The sequence below is a fragment of the Felis catus genome, chromosome C1, assembly GCF_018350175.1.
Source record: "Felis catus isolate Fca126 chromosome C1, F.catus_Fca126_mat1.0, whole genome shotgun sequence".
Lineage (NCBI taxonomy): Eukaryota > Metazoa > Chordata > Mammalia > Carnivora > Felidae > Felis > Felis catus.
This window is the reverse complement of record NC_058375.1, coordinates 77323624-77341217: the sequence shown is the minus strand read 5'-3', so window position 1 is coordinate 77341217 and position 17594 is coordinate 77323624. Positions and strand designations below refer to the sequence as shown.

General features: G+C 36.9%; 1 protein-coding gene and 1 pseudogene across 10 annotated transcripts in view; one reads left to right on the top strand and one right to left on the bottom strand.

The window, feature by feature from the left end:
- HFM1 (helicase for meiosis 1) overlaps positions 1 to 17594 on the top strand; it is a 169840-nt gene that overhangs the window by 127828 nt on the left and 24418 nt on the right. For all 10 annotated transcript variants that reach the window (XM_045036179.1, XM_045036180.1, XM_045036177.1 and 7 more), the window contains 2 exons: positions 15741 to 15821; positions 16044 to 16159. In XM_045036179.1, coding sequence (XP_044892114.1) covers positions 15741 to 15821; positions 16044 to 16159 — 197 coding nt within the window. The remainder of the gene's footprint in view (positions 1 to 15740; positions 15822 to 16043; positions 16160 to 17594) is intronic.
- LOC109502459 lies at positions 7020 to 8118 on the bottom strand (annotated as a pseudogene).

Below are 17594 nucleotides of genomic sequence, written 5' to 3'. Positions count from 1 at the left end.
ATATGTGATTTTTGTTTGTGTTTAGGGATAAAATAAGTAACCCATGCTTAAATGTCTAAGTCAAATTCAGGGCTATAGGGTTTATCCTTAAATGCAATTATTAGTATATCCTTCTTGCCATGCTGAGAAATTTGCTTCTCAGTGACTCCAGAAATGATGGAATGTCACTCATTTTCTTTATTCCACATTATACACACAACAAATAGTCTCAGAATAACAAACCAAACTACCATTCTTAATATAATTGTTAAAAAATGCTTAAAATTTTTGTGGAAATATTTTTGTTCTTAGAATATAACTCACTAGGCATGTATAATCAAATTACTGTGTTTTAAGTTACTTGGAATAGATCTGTATGTGGCTGTGCCGCTAACTGGATACATTTTGTTTTGATTTTATTTATTAAAAAATTGTTTTTAATGTTAATTTTTTTGAGAGAGGGAGAAAGTGTGCTCAAGCAGGTTAGGGGCAGAGAGAGGGGGGACACAGGATCCAAAGCAGGCTCTGTGCTGACGGCAGTGAGCCTGATGTGGGGCTTGAACCCGGGAACTGTGAGATTATGACCTGAGCCAAAGTTGGGTGCTTAACCAACTGAGCCACTGAGGTGCCCTTGTTTTATTTTATATTATATTTTATTTTATGTTTTTAGAATAACTTTTAGGAATTTTCTTTTAGAGTAATGTAAAGCATTTACATGTTTCTATAGTTAAATCTATAAAGCAAAAACTGAATGTTGTTAACTTGAGGCATCCAGTTCACTGCTTTGGCACAGTAAGGGGAGCAATTCATAGGTACTGGGAACATGAGAGCAATGGCTCCTACCAAAGTAACGTAAACAACTATGCTTTCTGAATAGTATTGGTAGTTATGATAAATAGTAACTGCAGAGGGGGCACCTGGGTGGCTTAGTTGGTTAGGTTTCTGACTTCGGCTCCGGTCATGATCTCACAGTTCATGGGTTCTAGCCCCACACACTGGGCTCTGTGCTGACAACTCAGAGCCTGGAGCCTGCTTCAGATTCTGTGTCTCCCTTTGTCTCTGCTCCTCTGCTGCTCACACTCTGTCTCTCAAAACTGAATAAACGTTAAAAAAATTATTTAAAAAAAAAGCAGAAGTGAATGAAATATAGAATGCAAATGTGCAGCAGAAAAATCAACAAAGCTAAGATTTGGTTCTTTGAAAAGAATAAATTTAAGAAGCCCTTATCAAGACTGATAAAGAAATAAATATAAATTAACAATATTAGGAATGAAAAGGGGGATACCATTACAGACATCAAAAAGTTAAAGATATTATGAATAAATTTATACCATTAAGTCTGACATAATTTGGGTAAAAATGAATAAATCCTTGGAAGCAAAACTTACCCCTCACAGAAAAAATAGAAAATTTGAGTAGTCTGATACTTGTAATGAAATTTAAGCAATTGAAAATCTTTCGACAAAGAAATCCTAATGGTCAGATGATTTCACTGGTAAATTTCTGCAAACATTTAGGAAAAAATATCAAACTTACCCAAACTTATTCAGAGAATAGAAAAGAAAGAATATTTTCTAATGTATTAATTTTTTAAAGCAAGTCCAACATGATCTTTATTTCAAAACCTGACAAGGACATTAAAAAAAGGGGGGAAATTATTCACCAATCTTTCTCATGGATGTACATCCAAAAGTTCTTAACAAAATATTAGCAAGTTGAATCCAACCATGTATTTTAAAAGCATAATATAGCACTATTAAGTATGGCTTATTCCATGTATGCAAGAGTATCTTAGCATTCAAAGATGGATCAGTGTATTTCACTACATTAACTGGCAAAAAACAAAACAGAACAAAACAAAAAACCCCCAACCAACCATGTGGTCTTCTTGACAGAGATCAGAAAAGTTTGACAAAAATTCAGTGCTCATTTTTATTAAAAAATATATACATGTAACAAATGTCATACACAGTAGTGAAATAGTTTAAAATGTTTCCTATTTAGATGGAGAATGATACAAGAGTGTTCTCTATTACAATTTCCATTTAACGTTGTGCTAGAAGTTCTCAGTACAGTTATATAATAAAAAAATAAAAATGGCAAGGATTGGGAAGAACTAAATAAGCTGTCATTACTTGAAAGCAACATGATTATGTATCTAGAAAATCCAAAAGACTAGAGACACACTGTTAGAATTAACATGGAAGTTTAGAAATACACTGGATACAGAGTCAATATTAAACAAACCTGTGCAATAGCATTAAAAAGAATAAATTATTTAAGAATACATTTAATAAAATTAGTGTAAGATATGAACAGAAACTACAAAACACCATTGAGAGAAGTTAAAAAAAGACCTAAATATATGGAAAGGTATCCCATGTTCATGGATTGGAAGTCTTAATATTGTTAAGATGGCAACATTTTCCAATTCACAGATTCAGTGCCATCTCTGTCAAAATCCCAGCTGTGCTTTTGGAAGAAATTCATAAGCTGGTTTTAAAATTCATATGGGAATGTAAGGGTCCAAATTAGCCAATCAGTCTTGAAAAAAAAAAAAGAGGACTCATAATTCCTGGTTTCAAAGTTTATTTATGTGTTTTGAGAGAGAAAGCAAGAGAGCACAACCACAGAATGGGCAGAGAGAGAGGGAGAGAGAGAATCCCAAGCAGGCTCCACACTGTTGGGACAGAGCCCAACATGGGCTTGAACCCATGAACCATGAGATCATAATGAGCTGAAATCGAGAGTCAGATGCTTAACAGATGAAGCCACCCACACACATTCTTTGTTTTTTAAAGTTTATTTTGAGAGAGAAAGCAAGGGAGCAAAAGCAGCAGAGGGGCAGAGAAAGAGGAAGAGAGAGAATCGCAAGCAGGCTCCACACTGTCAGCACAGAGCCCACATAATTCCTGATTTCAAAACTTATTACAAAGCTATGGTAATCAAGACAATGTGGGACTGGCATAATAATGGACACAAATTAATGAAATATAATTAAGAGTACAGAAATAAACCCATACATTGCTGGTCAACTGATTTTGGACAAAGATGTCAAACCATTCAAGGAGGAAAGAATAGGCTTTCAACAAATAGGGCTAGGCAACTTGATATTCAGTTGCATTAATTATACCGTAATTACTTTATATCATTTACAGTATTACTTCATACCATAAATACTTCATACCATATATAAAAATTAACTCAAAATGGCTGAAAGACCTGAAAGTAAGAGTTAAAATTATGAAACTCGTAGAAGAAAACATAGGTTTGTATCTTCATGACCTTGGATTAGGCAGTGGTTTCTTAGATATGATACATGAAGCTCAAGCCGCTAAAAAGATGAATTGGACTTTATCAAGATTAAAAACATTTTTGCTTCAAATAATACTACCAAAAAAGTGGAAAGACAATCTAAAGAATGGGAGAAAAATATTTGCAAATTATATCTGATTGCAGATTATGTATAGACTAGTATATATACAGAAGTCTTATAACTCAACAATAAAAAAGCAAATAACCAAATTCAAACAGGTCAAAAGATGTGAATAGGTATTTGTGCAAGGAAGAGCTACAAATGGCCAACACACACATGAAAAATTGCTCAACATCATTAGTCAATATGGAAATGCAAATCACAACCACAGTGTGATACTACTTCCCACCTACTTTAGTCAAAAAGGTGGACAATTAAAAAAAAAAAGGCAGACAAAAATAAGTGTTGATGAGGATGTAGAGATATTGAAACCCTCATAACACTGTGAGTGGGAATGTAAACTTGTGCAGCTGCTTTGGAAGACAGTTTGCCAGTTCCTCCAGAAGTTAAACATAGAATTACCATGTGACCCAGCAATTCCTTTTCTGGGTTTATAATTCCGAAAGAATTGAGAACATACAAAAACTAGTACATGAATGTTATAGCAACATTATTCATAATAGCCAAAAAGTAGAAATAACTGAATGTTCATCAACTGATGAATGGATAAGTAAACTGTATTAGAACTATATAAGGGGATATTCAGCCATAAAAAAGAATAAACTACTGATGCAAGGATGAATGCTAAAACACTATGCCAATGAGAGAAGCCATTCAAAAAATATCAGATAGTGTTAGATTCCATTTATATGAAAAGTCTAGAATAAATAAATCTATGAAGATAGGAAGCAGATTAGTAGTTGCAGAGGGTGGGGTAGGAAGAAATAAGGAGTAACTACTAATAGGTATGTGATTTTTTTTTTTAAAGTGATAATGTTCTGGACTTAGATACTGATAATGGTATACAACCTTGGGAATATACTAAAAACCTACTGAATTGTACACCTTAAAAGGGTGGATTTATAGTATGAATTATATTTCAACTAAAAAATTTGAAAAATAATTACCACATACCAGCAAACAAAAAAGAGATAGAAATCATAATTTTAAAAATACCATTTATAGCATCAGAAATCAGTTTAAGAAAGACAATTTAGAATTAGAGCTGCACAAAGATAGTATAAAGTCAGAGCTGTCAGTTGGCCATCCTTTACCACATGCAGGATCACAGACAGCTGGACTATGGAAGAGAAGACTAAAGTAGAGATACAGAGAGGTGCAAAGGTAAAAATGCCAGAGCTGGGTTTCTGATGACTTTCAGTTTCTTGGTTTCAGTCCCTTCTGATGCCTAGCTGAATTGCTGCTTTGGATTCTGTGACGTATCTATGTTCATGTAACACATTTCCCCCACTCACCAGCTGTTTTTCTTTAAAATAGCTTGAATTGTTTGTTACTTACAATGTAGTGAGAAGTTGGAATGTTTACTATACTTCCTGCTAGCTTGAGCCTTTTAAAAAATTTTTTTATTTATTTTTGAGAGAGAGAGACAGAACGTGAGCAGGGGAGGAGCAGAGAGAGAAGGAGACACAGAATCCAAAGCAGGCTCCAGGCTCTGAGCTGTCAACATAGAGCCCAACTCGGGGCTCAGACTCACAAACTGTGAGATCATGACCTGACCTGCAGTCGGATGCTTAACTGACTGAGCCACCCAGGTTCCCCAAGCATGAGCCTTTTATGAGGGCAAAAGTTCCCCGCATATTTAGAACAATCCTGTGGAAAACAGATAAAAGATGCTTCCTATCATACAAATAATGTTTTATTACACACACTCACTTACACATGCACCCTTCACATACACATACACATAACCATCCCAAATCTTATGAACATTCCAATTATAGTAAACCCTTGATTTGTGCACATAATTCTTTCTGGAAACATGCTTGTAATCCCAAGCACTTGTATATCAAAGCAAAGTTCCCCATAAGAAATAATGGAAACTCAGATGATTCATTCCACCACCCAAAAATAGTCATATAAAAATGATTACAATGCTATAATATGATACAAAATAATAAAGAAAATACAAAATATAAAGAAAAATAAACAACCTGCGCTTAACCTCTGAAAACCCTCATGGCTGGTATGAGGGAGACGAGAGAGGAAGGTTTTTGTGTAGGATGACTTTCACTGTCACTAATGAAATCATTGCTGTCTGTTGGCTCAATGGAATCTTTTTCTTTTCCTGCAATTTTAACAAGGAACCTATCCAATGACACTTATTTTGCCTCCTTCTGAGGAGGAAATGCGACATTGTGTTGTCGTTAAACAGATTCATTGCTCGCACTGATACAACCTTAGGGGGTGCTTTTCTGTAAAATTTTGTACTGCTTACCACATTTTACACATCTCTCTAGTCTCATTTTAAGTGAGGGATTCTCTGCCTTTTTCTCCTCCCTGTTTGCAGATGAGATGCACATGTAGACCCTCTTATAAAATCTTGGAATTTCGGCCACTTGCATACCTCATTTGTACTTCTCGATGATTTCCTTCAACTGTAATCATCTCCTTCTCACTGCCTTTCTTTTCAACCTTTATCTGCATGGGGGCCATTGTATACGCTCACACAGATGTTGACTACAGTACAGTATTAACAAACTCTTGTCATATAGTGTACTTAATGTACTTGGCATTAAGGCAGCAGATGAAAGGGTCTATGTTTGCAGGCAGCCTGACCTAGAATGAAGCAAAGCATTCCTAGGCTTATTCTTTTATGGAAAAGCAAAGGACTGTCCATAGGTGCTTTGACAAAAAAATACACTGGTGCCTGTATGGGCATCTTCCAACATTCTGAAAAATCACTGATTCCTGCCAAACTGAGCATCTGAGCATGGGAGATGATCACCCACAATCCCGCAGAGAGAGAAAGAGAGAACCATTGGCTCAGTTGTGATCATGCAACATTCAGTGTCACGTACTACTCATATTGCAAGACATTGCTCATTTATCAAGTTAAAATTTATTAGAAATCTTTGCTCATCTTGTGGAACACTCACAGAATAAGTTACAGTCCAAGGTTCTACTGCATATAAAAATAGAAGTATGCACCTTAATTTACATAATATAGTTAAAAATTATTTTCATGCTTCCTGTAAGTCTTTGAAAGCATTCTTTTCTTTTTTTTTAAGATAAAGTGGGTATTTATTTGTACTTAAACCTATAAACCACCAGCCAAACTGGCCCTATTATCATGATACATTAAAATATAAAACAGCTTTCTACAAATACTGGTTATAATGAACAGGTTAGGAGTTGGGGCAGAGAAAATCAGTGACACACATTATAACTTAACCCTCCACCATTAACAACTGAGCTTGTTAACAAGCCTCACAATCTCAGAAAATACAAATAATCCTTCATCACATGTCTCTGTATTTTTACTTTCTATTCTTGAGGTTAAATTCTGGGGCCTAAAGATATCCAAATTAGTATTATATCTAGTTATCTATAGCCAGAAACATCTTTTAGCATGTTGTCCATAGCAACCAAAGCTATGGAATCCTCTTTGATTAGACTCCAACCGTACTCCCTTGATTGACAGAATAAGCATAACGAAAAACAATATCAAGGCAGAGATGCTGGACCCTAAAAGACAAATCCTAGGAGAAGTAATATAGCCACCACCCAAATGGAGATTGGCTAATATACTCATCCTCTCGCATCTTCAGGCTGTAGGTTCAGAGGTATTTGGGAATAAATCTATTATTTGCTGAACATTAAAATACTTAGTGGTTTGCTGTATTATACTATGGCTTTCCCGAGTAGTTTCTAAGATGGACTACAAATTGCTGACAGAATTTTGCTAGAACTGGATCTGGGGCTGCAAGGATTCCTCTCCACAGTCATGCAGCTGGTTGTTCCAGGCCTGGTCGTTCCGGGCTTGGGGGCACCATGCCTGACTGTTTCAGGAATGGTTGCTCCACGACTGGCCGTTCCAGGTCTGGTTGCTCCATATTGGAAGGTTTCCGGAAGTGTTCATCAGGTATCCCTGGTGATAGGAATAGAAGCCTGGGTATTCTGGAGTTGCAGAGCTGTTCTGAATCACACTGTTATTATTATGTGGACAGTTGCTTTTCTGCCACCTCTTACATTTCATCTTCTGGTTCTGGAACCAGATCTTAACCTGCTTATAGCTAAGGTTCACAATGTTGGAAAGTTCTTGCATCTGCTGGAGATTGAGATATTTCTGCCTCTGAAATCTATCATTGAGTACATATAGCTGGGTCTGAGAGAAGATGGTTCTTATCTTCTGTTTCTTGCCCTGACCTGGATCTTCCTTCTTCACCATGATCTCTGCAGAAGTGGGTAGCACTTTTACTCTGGGACTGGTGGAAGAACCTGCGTTGTCCTGAATAAGCAGATCCATGGAGGAAGGAAGAGGAGAGACAGTCTCTGGGGGAGGGGGGGAGGGAGGGTCTCAGCTGATGACATTTGCAAGGATGCATAATTTTCTTCAGGCCCATAAATCTCAGGCATTGGAGAAGACTCCCTAGAATTGGGGGCTTCGGGGCAAGGCAGGCATTGGGGCTGAACTGGATCCACGCTCATATTGCTGAGCTGAGGGTAGAGAAGAAAAAAAAGAGGGAGATACAGGCTTATGTATCTAGATGGAAGAACTTAGAGAAATCTGAAGATCTCTAGATGTGAGAATATCCGGAAAGACAGGATGAAGTGGCATCACCACTGAAGTAGCCAAGCGCCACCCAACCCAATTTAGCAAAAAACCCGAAAGCATTCTTTTAGCAGTAGTTTCTCATATACAGTTACAGTCCAATAGATAACTCTTTTGTTAAAGGAAAAATAATTTTGCTCTTTTTAAGATATAGCAATGTGAAAAATACACTTTTTGGTTTTAAAAAGTTTTAAATATTTTCAGGTCAATTCTTTTTTTTTAATGCTTATTTTGAGAGTGTGTGCATGCAAGCATGCACTTGTATGTGAGTGGGAGAAGGGTAATGGCAGAGGGAGAGAGAGAGAAAACCCCAAGCAGGCTCCAGACCCATTGCAGAGCAGAACCCAACTCAGGGCTCAATCTCACAACCAGGAGATTGTGACCTGACCACAATCCACAGTTGGATGCTTAAGCGACTAAGCCACCTAAGTGCCCCAGGTCAATTCTTAATATATGAGGTTTAAGCATTTAAACTTCTTATTCTTTAAATAGATTCATAATAAGAAGTATGGACTTTGTTTAATTTGAAGAAAATTGATTTGACACTAATACATTTGCATTTACTATGCCATTCTGAGTTGAAAATTTAATATATTTGAAAAATGCAAGGATAAAACAAATGCACTGTGAAAGTATGGCAGATTTAAATGCTAGTCAAAATGCATTTAGTTGTTCTTTATACCTTTTGGTGTATAAATACATTAAATTGCAAAACCAAGGACTCCAATTCATAGTGTTAACCTTTTCCTGATAAATAACAAGATGATAGTATAAGATTTGACAAAAAATTAAGAGGAGATGTCCTCATTTAAAAAGTTAAGTCATAAAGTGCATAAATCTGATTAGCATAAATCAGAAACTGCACAAGTCAAAGTAATATTCTTTTAGAAATACTAACTTCAGTAGCTTAGGCACAGACCACTTATTAAATTTATAATTAGGATGTGAAGCTAAGTGCATCAGGGATTATGTGCCTAGTATTATCAGTTTTCCTTAAGATTTTTTTTTCAAGCAACTAACCCTTGCCCCACCAACCCTTATTGATCCTCTTAAAGTCATTTTATTTTATTTTTTAACTTTTTTTTAAACTTTTATTTATTATTCAGAGACAGAGCATGAGCATGAGCATGGAAGGGGCAGAGAGAGAGGGAGACACAGAGTCGGAAGCAGGCTCCAGGCTCTGAGCTATCAGCATAGAGCCCGATGCAGGGCTCAAACCCATGACCTGTGAGATCATGACCTGAGCCGAAGTTGGATGCTTAACAGACAGCCACCCAGGCGCCCTGTCTTAAAGTCATTTTGAATATTTTCCTTAAATACTGTTCTAGTTGACATTAATAAATTTATGTTTTAAATAAATTTATTTTACTTTAAATACTTAGAATTAGAGGTTTAAAAACATGTAAATTCATATGTGACAAATCTGTGAAAATGTATGTATTTCAGATTATTATAGTGATGGAGTTATGGATCTCTTTAAATTATACCTGAGTACAGCATAGGTCAGTTTTCTTTGAGAGCCTAATTAATTTTTCCAATTATCAATCTCTGTAAGCTTAAGTTTATATTTGCTAACAAGACATATTCAGACACTTCTCAGGATATGGGAGGTGGGTGGGGATGGGGGAGCACTTACAGTTTCTAAGTACCATTTCTAACAGAAATAAAGTTTTTCTCCCTTAGATAATTAACATCCATGTGCTAATATTCTATAAAGAAATTTGTATACAGTCCTTATTCCTGACAAAATTTGCCAACTCTGCCTTGAATTTTTTGGGATTCTCCAGAATCTCTAAAATTCAGCTCCCAAATGGTGGTTTTTAACCACTGGGAGTAAATATGTGTAGTCATTGTGCACCATCTTGTGGTGACATTTAGAAATATATCTATTAGGAGTACTTGGATTAAGAGATGAAAGCAATTCCTTATCCCTTATTGCAAAACAACAAGCTATAAGGCACTTCCTCTTACTTTTCCCATCTCCAGCTCCTTCTATTCCTAAAAAAAAATTTTTTTTTTAACATTTATTCATCTTTGAGAGAGAGAGACAGAGCATGAGCAGGGGAGGGGCAGAGAGAGGGAGACACAATCAGAAGCAGGCTCCAGGCTCTGAGCTGTCAGCACAGAGCCCCGATGCGGGGGCTTGAACTCATGAACTGTGAGATCATGACCTGAGCTGAAGTCGGACACTCAACTGACTAAGCCACCCAGGTGCCCCTCCTTCTATTTCTTTACTAAATAAATTAAATGCATTATTTGAGGAAGAGCTAAGGTAGCTAGTATAACTAGGGAGGCAGATTGGTTGAGAGATAAGGCTCTGGAATTAAACTATCTTAGTTAGAATCTCAGATTTGATATTTATTATCTGGATAGTCTTGAACATATTACTTAATCTATGTATGAACTACTTTTCTCATCTGTGAAATGGAGATATAATAGGACTGCCTTATAGACAGATAATCAAAGATGAGACATTTGAGGAAAATCTGTAGTATATGAAAGAAAGCCCAAAATAAGTAAACCAAAAATGGATAAAAGAACAACAGGATAATTCAGGAATGTAATAAAACATCATATGAACAAATTAGTAACATCAGAGAAATTAAAGATTTAATTGCAAACATGATACAGAATAGGATGCCATGGGGAGGGAGGAAGAACAATTAGAAAACAACAGTGAACACAGGGAAGTAAAAACTATGGGGAAAAAAAAAAGCTGGAGAACCAGAAGATAAAGTCAGTATGATCTAAATGAAAGCAAAAAGATGAGACAGAAAGTGTAGGAGATAAAGGGAAATATAAGAGTCTGATAGCTGACTAATAACTGTTCCAGAAAGAACGAACAAATCAGAAATAATTTATGAAAATTTCCTACACTTGGAGATATAAATCTGCAGATCAAAAAGGCTTACTCAATGCTAGTTAGGATAAATGAAAGAATATCTACAAAGGGGGAATAATTGCAACATTTTAGAACATCATGGATAAATCATAAATACTTCCAGGGAACAAAAATTGAAATTTTATTAATCTTTATCAGCAGCACTGGATGGTAGAAAATTTGATAGACTTAAAAATCCAGGGGGAAATGATTTTCAACCCTGTGTTCTATACCCAGCCAAACTAGTAAGTGTGAAAGTAATCTTAATACATTCAAGGATTTGGAATGTTTAACTCATAAACATCTTTTCCAAAGCAGTTGCTTGAGGATGAGCACAAGCAGTTAACCAAGCAGTTAACCAAGAAAGAAAAAGTCAAAGAGGGGTGCCTGGGTAGCTCAGTCAGTTAAGCGTCCAACTCTTGATCTCAGCTCAGGTCATGATCTCGTGTCTTGTGGGTTCGAGCCCTGCATCGGGCTCTGCACTGATGGCGTGGACCTTGCTTGAGATTCTCTCTCTCCTACTCTCTGCCCCTCACCTGCTTTTGCACGCTCTCTCTCTCTCTCTCTCTCTCTCTCTCAAAATAAACTTAAAAAAAAGTCAAAGAATCCAAGAATATTGGATTCAGTCAAGAAGCTAAATGAAAGGAAGTTCCTGGATGACAACTATAGGACAGGCCTAGATTGCATTAGGAGGAAGATATAAAGCTCAAGGAAGGAGGTATCTATGAGGGGGAGAATAAATGGCTGGTGTTTCCATGTATTTGTCTTTGTCTTTAAAATATCAAATACACTTTAAAAAAAAAAACACTTTAGCTATTGCTAGACTGAAAAAAAGGCAGTAAAACTTGAGAGAAAACAATGTGCTGCTCAAGAAAGAAAAGCCCTTCACTTGGTTCTGTATTAAAAATATTTTTACTTGCTGTATAGCTCTTAAATCAGTCCATTCTCTGACTCTACTACTACCACCACTCTAGACTGAGTTGCCATCATTTTTTTTTCCTTTTGCCTAGACTCCTATGGTAGCCTTTTTTCAAAATGCAGATTCAGTTATGTCCCTTCCTTGGTTGAAGCTTTGTAGTAACTCCCCATAGGTCTTAGAATAAAAGATCCAAATCATTAACATCCCTACAAGGTTCCATACTGGGACGTGTTCGGTTAGTTCCTAAGCAGCAGTAGGGTGGCAGCCGCTAGGTACTCTCGCCCCACCTCCATAGAATTGCCTGGTAAGGACATAAGAAACCTAAATGGATCTAGGTAGTGTATTATTTACATAGACAGCAAAACAAGATCATAATGTTCTCAACTGCTTACATTCCTAACCCCACAGGATAACACTGAACTGGAGGGACCAGATGACAGAAATGGTGGTTTGCTTTGTTTTTGAGACATCAATCATAGGCTGCACCTGTACCTTGCAAGACGCAAGGTTGAAAGTCCAGTGCCTTAGTGGAACCAGAGGTGGATGGGAAACTGCTTCATGGCAGTCTCATGCAAGATATGGAGCCTCTTGCAAGCTAAGGAGACAGATGAGAAATGGTTTTTAACACCTCCTTACAAGACTGCCTATCTAGAAATATCCCAAAGAGGATCAGAAGGCATTCTGAAAATGATTGAGTCTTACCTATGTGGCCTATTTGGAGACCTGGAATTGCCAGGGTACCATGGTGGAACCATTCTCCTACAAATGTAGCCTGACCTTTCTCCACTAATCTCATTTTGTGTACTCTCTTAGATGCTAAGCATCAGCCACACTGACCTTTCAATTTCTAGGGTATGCCATGCTTTCCCTTGTCATAGGGCTTTTGCATATGCCATCCTCTCTGCCTGAAGTACTCTTTCTCCTACCTCTGCCTTCTTAACTCCCATTCTTTTTTTTAATCCTCAACTCAGTTGTTGCTTCTTAGGAAAGCCTTCCAAGACATCCCCTAACCAGAACAGTGCCTCCTGTCGTCATATAGCATTGTGTCCCTCTCCTTCATAGCACTCTGAACAATTTTAATTTTATACTTACTTGTATAATCTTTAAGTAATGATAGTAAAGATAATACATACTCTAATATATTAGTTTATCACTTAATTTAAAAATGCTTTCAGAAGCGCCTGGGTGGCTCAGTCAGTTAAGTGGCTGACTTCAGCTCAGGTCATGATCTCATGGTTCATGAGTTCAAGCCCCACATTGGGCTCTATGCTGACAGCCCAGAGCTTGGAACCTGCTTCTGATTGTGTTTGTCTCTCTCTTCTCCTTCCCAACTCGCACTTGCGCTCTCTCTCAAAAAAATGAATAAACGTTTAAGGGGCGCCTGGGTGGCTCAGTCGGTTGAGGGTCTGACTTTGGCTCGGGTCATGAACTCGCAGTTTTTGAGTTCGAACTCTGCGTCGGGCTCTGTGCTGACAGCTCGGAGCCTGGAACCTGCTTCCTCTCTCTCTGCCCCTCCCCCACTCGTGCTGTGTGTGTGTCTCTCTCTCTCTCTCTATCAAAAATAAACAAACATTAAAAAAAATTTTTTTTAATGAATAAACATTTAAAAACTTAAAATGCTTTCATATACTTAATTTCATTTTATCTTTTCATCTCTGAGATGAACAAAACAGGTATTATTTCTAATCTGTTTTTTACAGATAAGAGCCTATATTAAGACTCATGTTTTCTATTTATTTATTTATTTGTATATTTATTTATTTAAAAATAGGCCACACCCAACATGAGGCTTGAACTCATGACCCTGAGATTGTAAGTTACATGCTCTACTGACTGAACTTGCCACACACCCCCCAAACTCATGTTTTCTTACTTTAGTTTAGGGTACCCTGTACTTCACCACTGTGTTTTTTGTGTAAATACATTTCATGTAAGGCAGCATGCTGTGAGCCAGAGGGACAAAGAAAATGCTGGAGGGGCTCAAAAGGAGGGAGAAATCACTTCAGATGGAGTGATAAGGATAGATCATGATAAAAGTGCCATTTAAGTTGGCCTTGAAAGTTGATAGACCTCTGATGGATGAAGAAGTGAGGGGCTTCTAAGATGAGGTAATATCAAAGGTACAATCATAGAAAGTCTTGAGACTGTTTGAATAATGGCAAGCGAATGTGTTCTGATGAATTAGGGTTAATATGGGTGCCAGAAAGGGAGGCTAGAATTACATTGTGGAAGATTTAAATATGGAATTAATTTTGTTGGCAGTAGGAAGTAACTAACATTTCTAAGTGGGCAAATGATCTGATCAGAGTTGAACTTTAGGAGGACTAATTAAACAACAGCGTGGAGAATAAATTGTAGCTTGGTAGGACTAGACAAGGAGACCAGGTGACTGAGATGAAATTATGAACGGGGGCAAAACTTCTAACCAGTAAGCCATGGCATATCTTGCAAAGTATAATATTGAAACCTTTCAGCCGAAGACCACTGGGAGTACACGTATATTTGAGGAAAGTTGATTAAGTATTTTTAAACTTGCTATAGCAAAAGAGCACAGCTGTGGCAGAGCTGTGGGTTATCTCAGGGAGTTGAGAGGAGCTTATTTATAGGATTTCAGCTTGTGCTGGTGATTCTTGGGAGAGTTTAGGGAGAGCAGAGGTCAATTGTACATTGGATATTTTCAAAAAGTGGAGTTGGATATTTTGGTATCTTATCTTGGAGATGGGAGTATTAAGGAAATAGTAGTCATTTGTGTTAGCCAGAAGAGGGGGATGTTTAGTTATTTTTGTGGTTCGTGAGTGTCCTTGCCTCTAGTTTCAGAAATAATTACACAGTAGTTTTTATCTCTGTCTTTACCACAGTCACAGAATGGTCTTATCTGAGTATTGTTTATATTCTGCCAAAGTTGATTGTATTCAGTTGGGAGCACTATGGTCCAGCTGTCAGCTTGCAGTTTCATTCCTTTATCACTACCCAATACATTGATCTGCTGGCCCTTAAGGCATCTAACCAGTTCCCTCTTGTGGTGAGTAGGCTTATCCATGTAGTCTAGGATGCTATACAGATGTTATCGTTATCCAGATATGTCATGTCTGAAAATGAGCAACAGCGTTGAAAATTAAGAGTAAAGGACCAAAAAATGATTGTAAAGGTTTTCAAAATTCTTCACTATCTTCAACATTTCTAGTTAAAATCTGTGCTCCAGCAAAAATAAACTTATTTCTATTTCTACAGTATGTGGTTTGCCCTCTTTGGGTATTATGCCCTCTATGTGAACATGTTCCCCTGGTCCCCTTCTCATGTCCAGATCCTATGTATCAATTCAGATGTCTGTCCCTTCCCCCATGTTACTAAGATCAAGAAAAAACCTACTTAAAGTATTATGAAGAATAAATTATGTATTTGGATATACTAGCTCAGTGGGTCAAGCAGGCAGCAATCTCTTTTCTTTATGAATTCATATGGCAAATTTCTTATACCCCTAAAACACTTATTTCAATGTTTATTAAATACGTATGGTGTCCTCCCTACTAGAAACTATCACTGATGCCATTAAAATGACATGACGTTTGTTTCTTTCCAGGTTCTTCTTAAGTGTAAGTATAAAGCAGCAGAGAAGTTTAAAAACTCCACCCTCATTCTTACCTCATTCAAGATAAGAGTTACTGATATTCTGTGGTATTTGGCTCTATTTATGTCAGGGAGGTTAAGAGAAGCTTATAGGTGGGTCGATGCTCCTTGCAAAAAGCTGGGATTGGGCAAATAGCCCAACAGGGACTAGCTGTTATCAGAAATACCATTTTAAAATATTAAACGGGTTAACACTTGAGGAAGTGTAAAATCATAATCTTTTTGTACTGTCTGAAAGGAAATAAATTCTAGTAAAAAAACAAGTTTTTTTCTTATATTAATTTAGGAATGACTGCTTGCAAAAAACCTGGGAACCGAGAATGTAATCATCACTGTAAAAATAAACATACATGTGGACATGACTGCTGTGAGTTCCATAAAAGATGTTTATTTCAGGTTTTAAAAATTGAAAGGTCTTCGAATAGTAATAACAGCCTAATTATCTATGTATGATATTTATATTATGCAGTTTATAATTCAAATGATTTTCTTTCATGAAAAAAATTAGATTAGAAATTATAAAGAAACTTGGCTTTACATGAACACTACCTAAAGTTTAACCTAAAGGATCTAGAATTTCTTCTCATAGGTAAAACTGGAGTTGCACAAAAGTCAGTAATGAAAGAGTCAACAATCTCTTCATATTTATCTGATTTAAGAAACAGGAATGCTGTTTCATCACTTCCTCCAGTTAAACGTCTCAAGGTTAGTTTTAATAACATTTATCCCTTGCTCTGTAATTTAATATATATGAATATTCCTTTATATTCTTTCTGTATATCAATTAGGTAGGTATCTGCAGTGTACTTTAGTTACTTCAGGGCTGTATTTTCAAAATACTTCTTCTGAAGGAAAATATACTTCTTAATAATGAATCTGTAAATCTACTTTTGGGACACAGTTCTACATAGTCCCTTATTAGTCTTTTTGTTGTTGTTAACCAACAATTGAAACTAGAGACACTTACCCTTTCCTGTGTTCTGTTTGTGTTGAAACTGGTGTGGAAAGTCTGAAGTTGATTTTGATTCAGGTACTTGGATGAGTACTGAGCAAGAGCCTGCTTTCCAAGTCATGAAAGAATGGTAGCTTATACAATTGATAGGCTAGTCAGTAGCAGACTTATTCTGAGCCTGCATCATCATATCCAGGGCAAAATAATTGATCAGGCCACAGAAGAGAGGCAAGAAAATAGCAGAATGTCTGTTTCTTCTGTTTCTCTTCTCTTCTTTAACAAGAATGAAGATTTTAAGTCATGAGGCTTAAACAAGGGGAATATTGGGAAACAGGGAGTGACATGCAGTTTGAAACAGCTACCACCTTCTCTGAGATAATTTTTTAGTAGCCCAAGCTTTTCCTCCCTCCCTTTCTCCCTCCCTTTCTTCCATCTTTCCTTCCTCTTTCCTTCTCCATTCCATATTATTCCTTCTTTCTTTCCATATTCATTTTTTTAAGTTGATTTATTGTTTTTAGTAATATGTACATCTAGCATGGGGCTCAAACCCACAACCCTGAGATCAAGGGTCTCACACTCTTCCAACTAAGCCAGCCAAGTGCCCCCCTTCCGTATTCATTGAGCACCAAGAATATGCCAAGGACTGTTATAGATGCTAAGATACTGCTGTGAAAAAGACAGCTTTAGTCCCAATCCTCATAGAGCTTATAGCTTAGTAAAGGATATAGATAGCTAAATAGGCTTTTTCAATGTAGTGTGATGGATGATTCTATGACAGAAATTTAAGATAACTTGAATTTGGATAGAAAGTGTACTCATTCCACATTTGATAGGCCAGGAAGGGATTCCGAACAAACATGACTGAGACTTGAAGCCAAGTATGGAGAGGGAGGCACCATAGTGGTGGTGGAGAGGGATAAAAAAGTATTCCAGACAGAAAATGTGCAGTGGTCCAGAGCTAATAAAGAGCCAGAGGAGATCTTTTAAAACACTGAAGTTATACAGTACGTCTGGAGTTCAGTTACACATTGGGGAGTGGAGAGATGAGGGTGAAAAGGCTGAAGAGGTAAGTAAGAGCTGGATAATGAAGGCCTTTTTGCTATTTTAAGGATTTGGACTTTATCCTGAAAGTATTGGGAAACGACTAAAGAGCTTAAAGCAGTGACATTACCAGAATTGCATTTTATA